Genomic DNA, 12,037 nt, shown 5'->3' on the forward strand with positions numbered 1-12,037 from the left:
CTTGGTTCAATGGGACAACCAAATCATGATGACCAAATCACTGTGGGGGTAACCCCATGCCTATTTTCTATGATGATGAAACAGTGAGACCCATAAGGTACGGGGTTAAACTTTATGCTTTTAATGATCTTTGACGAATGAATGGATTTCAAGTTTGAATACATAGAATTCGGTTGAGTAAACACGTGTTACTCTATAAGATAAAGATCACCTATGTGAGAAATAAGTGGGGTCGCTTCAAAAGAGAATTGCGATGCACAATTTTTTAGAAATTCTTGTAAAACTAGGACGATATTTCAGGGCCAAAATGGACATAATCATGAGAACTGAATGAGTCAGGAAAGATATAGTGATAAGTATATCATCATTACACAAACAGTCGAACAGTTCAAGGACATCGCGTCATACTGTCTACCAGTAAAGTCGATATACTTATTCGAGCGAAGGTTCAAGGAGCATTATCTACCTATCATATGTTATATCTGACCGTCAGAACTATCACCAAGTCAAGCTCCGCGTCTGTCTGTCTATGCGTGCTACTGAACTATCAATCTCATTTGTGGGGGATTGTTGGACAAACTTAGTATTTTAGACTAAATTGTGAATCATTTTGAGACTCTGTATGAGTGAGACACATTATGTGTTAGTGGTGTGTATTTATTGGAACGTATTCTCCTCTTCGAGGGGATTCCAACACATATTTACATGATCAAAATAAGTAAAAGGTGAATGAGAAATGATGTTCCAAAGTGTGACCTTTTAATATGAAAAGTGGATCTTGTACCACATCGAGAGTAGCACAAACCTATTCTTTGGTTTTTCTTATAAATACCATGTACCTCATCGAATAGAAAAAATAAGTACTTTCAAAACTCTATTTATATAGGGAGTCTTAGGGTACCAGTTTTATTAAGTCGAGAAAATAAGAGTCATCTCTTTAATTCTCAGTCTCTTCAGTCTTAATTTTTTCCAATATTCCGGTGATAGTTCTCGGGCTCAGGTCAAGTTCGCTGAGAGTAACTTCGATTTATCGATTATACTAATATCTCATTTTATCCTGGGAAGCAGGTCGCTAAATACGGATGGGACGAAACTGCTTTAAGGAGAAAGTTTTCTGTACTCGAGATTAAATCCAATCTCTGTTTATTTTCTCAAACTCTTCTCCTAATTTAATTGTTAATTCTTATATACTATGTGATTTAAGAATTAGCAGTGTTATTGTGAATTAGTTATATATTCAATATATATATATAATGTCTATATCGTACAAGATTACTGACAGTTATAAGACAACCAAAACTCAATTTTAGTTGTTTAACCTTAAATAATTCAAATGATTTATGTATTAAATATTTGGACAAAATTTTAAACTTAAAATATTATAAATATTTATATTTTTTTCGAGTTTTAACAAGCCGAACTCAAGCTGAAACAACTCGAGCTGCACATACTAAAACTCGGCTCGAGCTCGTTAAACTTATCGTACATATTTTTTAGCTCAAACTTGAGCTCAAGTTCTTAACAAACCGAGCCGAACCTCGACTCCATATTTTTGAGCTCAAACTTGAACTCGAGTTCTTAACAAACCGAGCTGAACCTCGACTCCGATGCTTCAGTACATCTCTCACCGCTGATAAATGATCATCAGTACATCTCTCACCGCTAATAAATGATCAGTAAAGTAATATAGTAAATGATTAGAAATGATAGATTATAATCGACGAACCAAACCGATCAAAAATTTTGGTCACCATAACCGACAAAGGTCGAGGCAGAGATAAAAATGGATGAATCAGAAACATGTTCGGGATTAGTACATTATTTAACATACACTTTGCTATGCAGAAGTTGTGCAACTGAGTATAATTTCAATCAGAATTGGGTGATTTGTTTATCTCTGGCTCAAAACTTGATAAAATCATCAAATTTAGGATTAAAAACACTTAAAAGTTAGAGTCTACTACTATCAATCGACATTTGATATAACGGCTGTACCTTGCATTTATAAAGACGAAGAGCGAATGATATACAATCATTAACGAGTCAAAGGCACACATTAGTTTGCATAAAAACAAATACATTACATGATCAAACTGTAATCATTAAAAACCCAGACTCTACTCTTGAGCCAGCAAAGAACTAGATCAAGTACTCCATCTAACCAAACATTAATACAAAGTACAATACAAGTAATTAGAGTAACTCAAAGTACTATATTGTATAGGAGTAGCCTAAGCAGCAGCTAAGAGCTGGAACATGGGGACTCATGTCTGATTCCGGGCCTTGTCCTTGTCCTCCACATGACTTCCCTGTGACTTCTCGTACTCTTTTTCATCTACATATCCCAAAATCATTTTTACATTCCATAAAAATCTCGAATGTTTTCCGTTTTCTCTCTATTTTAATTAAGCTCACTGGGAACAGGAAAAAAATAGTAAGATATTAGATATATACCAGCTGTGGTGCCATCAACTTCGTCGCCGCCTTCTTCTTCGTTGCCACCATATATACCACCAAAACCTTCTTCATTTGACCTGGTTGCGTATGCATCTCCAAACGACTCCGTCATAGCCGCATCCCTGTCCATTTTTCTAAATACCCATGCATAAATAAGAATGCAATATAACATATTCAATTCAGGGCCAACCTTGTCAGCTTATAGTCAGGACCACCCCGTACTCGATACTCGATAGAGAAAATAAACATACTACAAAAACTCACCCATGCTCAGTTTTTAGTTTGGATTTTTCAGCTTTTTCTGGTTTGGATTTATGAGCTTCATCCATCTTATCAGGCTTTGCTTGTGAGTGTTGAAATTTAGTCCCTGCTGTAGCCTCCAGATTTCGACCAAGGTGGTGTTGGGCTGAAGAAGAACAAAGTAAGAGAGAACTGGGTGCGTGTGTTCGTGTTAATTTGATTGCTATATTCATTATTATTGTGGATCTTCAATCTCTGTTTCTATATAAGCTAGCAGTGCGTGTGTTTTAGGAGATTGCTTAAAATATAGATAAGACAAAACAACGGAGGAAGGTGGCTAGGATCCTCGTCAAATTTGAGGTTTTACTAGAGCTTCACACGTATCACTTAGATTGACAGGTGTATCAAAGTCTGAGGGACACGTGTTACCTACAGCTAAGGAGCTCACTATTTTTTGTTACCTACAGGGAGTATATGATTTTATCAATTTTAAAGTACATATTAGTATCAGTTAATGTCATTTTTTCGATTCCTAATTATTCTGTCCGTCCCGTTAGATTATATACATTTATTATTTACACATATTTCAAAAATTTTATAAATTATAATTTCATAATATTTTTTTATTTATTTTTAATAAAAGATTAAATATAAAAATTTTATTCAGAAAAAAAAATTAAATATATTATAAAATTATAATTTAAAAAAGTATTGAAAAACGTGTTAAAAATAATGAAAAAAATTCAATAGGACGGAACGAGTGTAATTGAGTCAAGCCGAGCCGAGCCGAATACTGTCAGGCTCGGCTCGAGCTCGATTAAAATAGTTCGGGCTCAAGCTCGAACTCGACCGAGCCTTTAATTTCAAGTTCGAAATTCGGCTCGTAAAAGGATCGGTAGGCACTAGTTCGGTTCGAAAACTCGAATTAATTCATTAAATATTAACAAATATTTGAAATATGATTGGTTCGACTCGAGTTCGACTCGATAAAAAAATATATATATAATATTAAATATTTACATAAAAATATATTTATAATAAAAAAATTTAAAAAATAATAGAGGCTCGATAAGGCTCGCGAACCTTAGAGCCGAATACTTTGAAGTTCGAGCTCGGCTCGGTTAAAAATTAGAAAAGCTCGAGTGCGAACTCGGCTCGATTGCTTTTGAGATAAATTCGAATTTTTTACGAGTTGAACTCGAGTAGGTCACGAACAGTTTGACTTATTTACATCCTAGACCGAAATAGTACATTTGCGATTATCCATGTGCAACATTATTTATATTAAGTGATTAACTATTAATTTACATTTAATTTATAAAATCAAATATAGTCATTATTTTATTGAATTCGTATTTATGAAATATTTTAATATAATAAAATTTTTATATTTAATACTAATACGAAATTAAAGATATTAACAATTAAAAATGTGCATCGTTAGTAAATCGGGACGGGACCGTTTGGATCCGACTAGACCCATATATAGTATGTTGAGCTTGGCCATTCTGGTACATCACCTATTTCCCCTTTCCCCACTCCAATTCCTTTAATCTCTTGATAAATGTAAAAATTAGGTTTGTTTCCAATTATTGTATCTAACTTGAGTACCTCAAGTTGTGAATATATGATTTGATGAAATGTTTGGCATGTTTAATTTGATTAATTATGTGTGAACTATGTTTTTGTGTTATTAGGGTTTGAATGGATAATAACAACAGGAGCCCTTCTTAAGTGGATGAACCCGATGCTGCTACCGGCTGGAAGGCAAAATTATTAACAAGATGTATGTGCATTGTTAATTTTCCCTTTTCATTTTTTATTTTCGTTGACTGCAATCTTACTCCATTTTAACTATCTAGCTTGTAGCCTTGTATAATTACTAAATTACCAGTATCGATATCCTTTTTAGCTTGTACAATTACTGAATTATGAGTGTTGATATGTTTTTGTATCGTCTGGATCCGTATTTAATATATGAGTTTCTATGTGCAAGCATATGTTGTCTATCTCATATTATATATTGGTCATTAATTTTTTTGCAGTAAGGTGTAAGCATTATTTTGTATTTTTCACTCCATAGTTTAAGAGTTCAGTTAACATTTGGTATTTTTCGTGCCATGTTTTTAATGCAATTGGAATCTTCTTTTCCCTAGTAGATAAATTTTCTCACCCTTTTAACCTAAGATTCCTGTTTTGAAGAGCCGTTTTTTAGGAATTAAAGTATTGTTGGCCCTCTTTTCTCAGTTTCAGTTTCATTCCCGAATAGCTAACCCTAATTAAACAATACTTTAATTCCAATTAAACAAAAATGTCAACCTCTGATTTTTTCTTAATACAAACTGTTTCAGGCCAAATAACATTTACAAAGATCCCGATGATGGGCGTCAGCGCTTCTTGATTGAGTTGGAATTTGTGCAATGTCTTGCTAATCCAACCTATATTCACTGTATGTTTGACTAAATTAATTATTACTTACACTTTTATTTCGTTTGTTTTTTTTTGTTTTTTATTACAACTTCATGCTCCTTAATCTCGAGCATCAAGCCAATTGTTGTTGTGAAGGATGAAAAATATGGTTACTCTCTCAGTTCTGTTTGACGACCTTTTTCTTCTTGGTTTATACGGAAATTTGTTTACTTAAGTTAAAATAGAAATAATACTTAGCCCAGTAAAGAGCTGCTTTGGAGTGGAGGAATATAACATTAGTAACATTTTTATTCACTGGAATGTCTGCCCATTGTGAAACAAATTGATAATGTGTCATTGATAATGTTCCATTCTTATTTCCAGTACCCTTACAGTGAAAAGTAGTTTTGTTGGGTGAACCTAGATATCTGTATGTAAAATATAAATTGCTATTTGCTAATATGACATGATTACTCCCAACTCCAGATCTGGCTCAAAATTGATATTTTGAAGATGAAGCTTTCATAGCCTACTTGAAATACCTTCAGTACTGGCAACGACCAGAGTATATCAAGTTTATAATGTGAGTTTTAATCATTTGTGTTTAACAAAGACCTTCATTTTGGCATTTGATTAAATTTATAGGGCATTCAACTCTTTTTCTACAATTTTCCTTTTCAGTACTCAGTACATACATACATACTTCTGCTAATAGTTTTGTTTGATATGACCAGGTATCCACATAGCCTCTTTTTTCTTGAGCAACTCCAAAATGAAAATTTCCGGAATGCAATGGCCCATCCTGCCAACAAGGTACATTGTCAAGTTATTCTCTTAGGGATTCTTTTCTTTCTTTTTAATAGGCAGGTGTCTTCTGTCATAGCCTACAGGGATTAGAATCAACAATTTAGCTTCTAGATTTGTCATGTTAATGTTTTGAACGTGATAGATCTTGACTGTCTACATTGTATCATCTACAATTTGACAACATTGTCTACTTTCGTAAACAATCTTAATGTGGCTAGTTTCTTGGAATTGACCATTATTTACAAAAACAAAAGAGTGCTTCATATATTGTGTTACAGCTTAGAGCCACAGGCTTTCTACTGTGGTTGCATTCAATTATCACGTCCATGGCTGATATAATTTCCTACGAGTTATCGTGTTTATTAAGTACACTATAACGATGGATAGATGAACATATCTGTGTTTTATATCTGGATTCCAATACATTTCTGTTTGTGTATGCTACCTTGTCGAATTTTCAGGAACTAGCACACAGGCAGCAGTTTTATTTTTGGAAGAACTACAGGAATAATCGGCTGAAGCATATCTTGCCAAGACCCCTTCCGTAGCCTGTTGCTATGCCGCAAGCTGCTGCTCCACCTCCAGCTCCTGCTACATCAGTGGCCAGTACTATTGCTTCTTCTACTCCAGTTCCTACTTCAGCTGCAGGACCAATACCTTCTCCTATGCAATATGCTATTCCTGCCGGATCTTCTCTTGCGAAGAATGATCCCAGGAACAGTGGTGTGGATCGAAGAAAGAGGAAGTAATTTTCTTTTCGATGTTGACTGTTTTCCGAGACTTATGCTTGATGTGAAATTATTATGATATTTGAAGGACAAACCTAGGGTTTGGGGTCGTATTTGTGTTTGTCAGCGGGTCAATTTGGGGTCGGTCTAAGAAGTAGTTTTAAAATTTAAGTTTAAAGGAATAAAAATTTGGTCGAGTACGAGTTGCGTCTGATTTTGCCTCCCGTAGTTTTAACCCTTTAGTTTTTACATATACCCTCTGTCCCACTGTAGATGTGTTTATAGTCAACTTCTCTGTTCTAAAGAAATTTAACCCCTTGTTCTGCAGTCTAGTGGATACGTTTCTTCTCAGTAATAAGAGGTTGAGAATCCAAGCTTTGGAGGCATGTGTATATTGACCATAATACCCCCCAAAAACCAAAATAAAATAATGTGATTTTACTCCACGCTTGTAGTGGACGATGATAGTTATAATTTAGTGCGCTTTACTAACTTTCACACTCATATAAATGCTAATCATTCTACAACAGATTCAAATTCTAGAATTTTGGGCATTGATTAGGAAGAGATGAAGTAAATTATTCCTGTGAAGAAGTGAAAAGTATTAAACAATTTACACAGCTGAATGCACTTCTTTATGTCTTCTATAGGAAAGATGGATGATTGTTGTATATACCAATGCACAACTTTGTTAAGAAGATCATGTGCTTCAGAAGGAATATCTTCCATTTTTGTATGTATTCGTGGCATGTCATTTATATGAAATGAAGTTGCAGTCGTGCTTTTACTTTTTCCCCTGACCTTTGAGAAAACAGTATAATTTTTTTAAGTCCTACTTTTATCCTTTTTAGCTAGTTAGACAGAGGATGCTTAGTAATTAACATAATTCTGTGTTTCTATTGCAGTTGAGGCAAAGACTACTAAAGGTTGTACCAAGTGCCAGTGATGTTACTTGTATTATGATTTTTTTATTTAGTTCAATTTGTAAGTTGTGGTTTTGGCACAAACAATAGCAGCTGAAGTTGTGGTTTTGGCACAAACAATAGCAGTTGTTGCCTAAGAAAGGTGTTTATTATTGTTGGGTTGGGCTTATTTGATTTTGGTTGATATGGGTTTGGTTAAACCTACTTTGTTTTGTTTGGATGAAAATGAGGGATGAGGGACAATATATATATATATATAGAGAGAGAGAGAGAGAGAGAGACACACACGCACTAATACATATTAGTATTAGTTAGTGTCATTTTTTCCATTACATGCCCCCTGGTGTGGTAATTACATTTACAATTATCTATTTGCAATATCCAAGCATCAACATAGCTCATTCATACAGGACCTCCACAGGCTCCGCTACACATTCTGAAACGGGTCACAAGGCCCCTGTCTACTAGTACCAGTTTGGACACAATTAGGCCCATGTAGTGTATGTTGGGCTTGGCCCATTTAGTCCTAAATGAGTTAAATAAATAATTCTTGCATTCTTAAGGTAAGCATTATTCTTATTTTTATATGCAATAGTATAATTCATTGAATTGAAATACTCGGGTACAAATGCAACTAACTGAAACAATTCGTTATAAATTTTACTAAAACTCTAAAGAGTCGGAACTTATTTTTGTTAATAATTAGACATGTACCCACGTTTGATTTTGGGTAAAGGGAGTAAGAGCTCAACCGCGGTAACAAAAAGTCAAAAAAAAATAATAGAACATTGCATAATGGAGATAATACAGGGAAATTAACTCTTGTGGGAGTCATTTGCATTTTGCATGTGTAAATGTACAACAACTGTTACACACACCAGGGTGAGTTACACTTATTAGCGTGCCAGAAAAGATAACATTGCGGCAAGAAGTTTTCCAGGAGGGTCAGGGAAACCATATCTAAGGGTACAAAAGCTACCACTGTTAGACTGAGAAATGAAATTGTACTTGGGTCACTTTTTCATTCATAAAAATGTACTGTACCAGCATTATGAAATTATATCCTGACTCTGACAAAGATGAACATGTTACATGTACATCATCAACTTGTCCTACCAATATTTACTGCATGCACTCATTTTCCTGTTCTGTAGTTAGCTACAGATCTGAAGCAGCCAGCCAGTCACTCTAATAAATAAACAAGGAACTCACTAGAAATCTCAGACCTTTATGTTTTGTCAGACCGTCAGATACAGAATACTCCTATATAAACGGCAAAATTCATATTGTTATTTTAAATAATTAAATGTAACTTGGACAGCTTCGAAACAATAAAGTCAGGGGAAGCAGCAATTGATTTTTAGTCCTTTTAATTTAGTCCCCCGTTTATCTGCCGACTAAATTAGCTTTTTCTACTTTTACTGAAATAAACAATCTTCAAGTGCAAACAAACACTGAATTAATTTTATATGTGTTACTTGATTTCTTTTTTTTGAAATATATGTAGCACTCCATCATTAAAAAAAGATTACTAACATATCGCAATTGAATATAGCAATTGTTAAATTTAACGTGTATCGACTTGGATTGCGATTTTACTGATTTGAAAAATATGTGCGAAGCGTTCCGCCAGGACTGCGGTTATACTGAATTGAAAAATATGTGCGTAAGTGTTCCCTACAATTTATACAGATTCAAGTGTTCCATCTCGCTCGATTGGAAATTGGAAAATGTACTCCAATAATAAAGAAATCAAGAAAAACCAAACGAAAAAATAAAATTATATTTCATGCAGGACAATGACATTGCCCAGGTCGCTTAAATAATCCCAGGGTTTAACAAATCGAACAAGCAACACAAATAGTGCCCGGGAGGAATTGGAGTGCACATTTGCATATATAAACTTCATTGCGTACAGGTATAGACTATTGCAACTTGCATATATACTATACATTTTCTAACATGAGACCAAATTTACAAGAATCACAATTCATTTCAGCGTCCACAAATGTACTAATACTTGTTAAGTTCTAATGTTAAAATTTAGCGAATGATTCAAAATTACTTGCAAGTCTTCTAGTTATACATTAGTAAGCAAAGCTTCATAATTTACCACCACCAAAAATGCAAAATTAAAAGGTATACATATAGTTCCATCTCTACTCTAAACAAAACAACTAAACCCAACCAAAAACAAATGCACTAAACATTCATAATCCAAATTAACACCACGAAGAAACAGTGAGAACAGGTACATTATTCCAGGCAAGCGAAATAAAACCAGGAGGCGAATCAACCAGCGAATAACTCGAACTATAGTTGCAGTACCATAGCAAAATCCTCGCTTGACTAATTGCGTAATGGCTCAATCCAACAGCCTCAAACCCCGCATTTTTCATCAGCATTCCCCATTCCTCTTTCCCTTCCATTCGCTCTCGCCTCGTTCCAGCCTCCTCTGATTGTCCAATTACTCCCGCAATTCTCCGTCCGAGCAATAGTCTTTCCACTTCTAGTCTCTCAGGCGAGTCTCGTGTAAAATTCGGGTCAAGTGATTCAAACATTGCACTGTAGTATTGCAGCGCGTTTTTAACCCGAGGAAAAAACGCAACACCGTTCAAACTAGCTTCATATTCCCCCAATGTCACGATTTTCGGGTTCAACGATTTCGCCAATTTCAACACACATTCAACTCCTTCATTTGTTTCTCCTAACAAATTATACAATTGCAGCATAAAATTGACTGTCACGACTTCATCAGGCTCAACTCGAAAGCTCGAACCAGTCAATTCATGAACCGGAGAAAAAACTGGCTCAAACTCAAAATCCAAGTCTAGCACTTTCGCGAACTCTCGCAACCGATTACCAGTAGCATTCATAGCCGCGCCTGGTGAATCTCCCAAAGCCGGCGCCGGAATTGCAGAGATTCGAATCTTCTCCGGCTTGCCAGCAAGCCGTGTCGCCAAGGCCTGTAACAAAGCGGCCCACTGGACCCCCTGAACAATTCCAAAATCAACTATATGTATATTCGTAGCTTTCTCAGTAGCTTCTAGAATTGCTTGATTAGCAGTCAAGTGAGCGAACTTCGAATACGGAACGGCATCGTTTAGAGCTTTGTAAGATAAGCAGAACTCCTCCGACGTCGTTTCGAATATTGTCGGTGTTTTCGACGCGGAGAGCTTACTGTAAAGAGCTTCAGTGAAGTAAAACGCAACTCGCTCAGTTGGATCGCCGGTTTCCGAAACCGAGTCCCTGAGTCGAATCAGTGACTTGATAGCCGAGTCAGACTCGGACTCAACGAGTTTAGCACAGTCAATTACAGCGTTAAGTAGTGGCTTAGTCGATACAGCTTGTTCAGGTGAGCTGGCAGATGCAACGGCTAGTATGTCGTCGTTTTTGGTAACCGCCTCAACGGTCGTTTGCGGTGGTAATGGGACCCACTGAGGAGTAGCTTTAACAACGTCAGAGTACATAACATTCACGTTGTCTAGATCGGGAGACGGAGGGAACGGATCTGCTGCAGCGGCGGCGTAAAGATTGAAATCAGAAGAGTTCTGCCACGTGTCGCATCCTGATTGGAGGTTAGAGCTAGTAGCAGTTGAATCAGCAGCACCGCCTATTAAACTCTCCATCCAATCATCCGAGTCAAACTCGCCACCCGGTCCATTACCGAAATCAGTGAAGCGGAAAGAGTGGTTCGGGTCCAGATTGGGGAAATGAAAAACCGGTTCAGTTCCTTCGGGTAAAAAGGGGTCAGGAAAAGACGGAGAGTAGCCATAAGGAGGAGTGGCGGAGAGGATTTGAGAGCAAGGAGAGAGAGAGAAAGGAGGGAGATGTTGTTGGTGTTGTTGTTGCTCTTGTTGTTGTTTTTGTTTGATGACTTGTTGGGCAATAGCCATGAGATTTCCACTATCAGTACACATGTATGCCATTCTCCGGCCAGTTCTCGCCGGTGGTACTTGCACTCACATCACCCGCACACTAGTTCCTTCTGCTGCTATTGGTGCTGGCTGTAGATGTATTTTGGTTTTGTGTGTGTAATATGTGAGATAGAGTTGGGGTAGCAAGGTGAGTGAGATAGGTTAGGTGGTGTGAGAGAGAGAGAGTGAGCGAGACTGTGAGGAGAGAGATTGAGTTGGGAGGGTTTAATGATAGGAAAAGGAGGGGGGCTCAACTCAAGCTTGGAAGGTGGATGTGAGCTTGAGATATAACCACACTCACACACACCTCACTCTCAATTCTTCCTTTTCTTTTCTTTATTTTTAGTTCCCAGTTGGTTGATAAACGTCTCTCAGTTACCCTTTCGTGTCACTGAATGTCACTTCCCCTGTTCGAAATATTTACTTTTTTTAACGGACAAACTAATTGTGAAATTCGTCATCCCTCTCCGATTGAATATACTCTCTCTCTACAAAATATTTATAGATAGCGGAGCAGACTTATGCTTGACAAAAGAGAAAATATTAATCTCGCATA

The 12,037-nt window shown here is 36.4% G+C and overlaps 2 protein-coding genes and 1 pseudogene across 3 annotated transcripts; 1 reads left to right on the forward strand and 2 right to left on the reverse strand.

Annotated features, from left to right (window-relative positions):
- Positions 1–1,976: 1,976 nt before the first annotated feature.
- LOC141716679 (uncharacterized) lies at positions 1,977–3,023 on the reverse strand. 2 transcript variants are annotated; one of them, XM_074518875.1, is made up of 3 exons: positions 2,722–3,023; positions 2,455–2,579; positions 1,977–2,335 (listed from the first exon to the last, which is right to left on the reverse strand). In XM_074518875.1, the coding sequence occupies exons 1-3, from the start codon at positions 2,928–2,930 to the stop codon at positions 2,265–2,267; spliced, it is 405 nt and encodes a 134-aa protein (XP_074374976.1). In that variant the 5' UTR covers positions 2,931–3,023; the 3' UTR covers positions 1,977–2,264. The 2 variants fall into 2 exon arrangements, with proteins under 2 accessions (XP_074374976.1, XP_074374975.1); XM_074518874.1 differs by having other exon boundaries at positions 2,455–2,591; positions 2,722–3,008.
- A 1,129-nt stretch (positions 3,024–4,152) lies between these two features.
- LOC141717827 (mediator of RNA polymerase II transcription subunit 31-like) lies at positions 4,153–7,762 on the forward strand (annotated as a pseudogene).
- A 1,811-nt stretch (positions 7,763–9,573) lies between these two features.
- LOC141717828 (SCARECROW-LIKE protein 7) lies at positions 9,574–11,804 on the reverse strand. Its single transcript, XM_074520033.1, has one exon. It carries the CDS (start codon positions 11,491–11,493, stop codon positions 9,787–9,789), a length of 1,707 nt encoding a protein of 568 aa, XP_074376134.1. The 5' UTR covers positions 11,494–11,804; the 3' UTR covers positions 9,574–9,786.
- Positions 11,805–12,037: the final 233 nt, after the last annotated feature.

Source organism: Apium graveolens, chromosome 4 (genome assembly GCF_009905375.1).
Source record: "Apium graveolens cultivar Ventura chromosome 4, ASM990537v1, whole genome shotgun sequence".
In the NCBI taxonomy this organism is placed as follows: Eukaryota; Viridiplantae; Streptophyta; class Magnoliopsida; order Apiales; family Apiaceae; genus Apium; species Apium graveolens.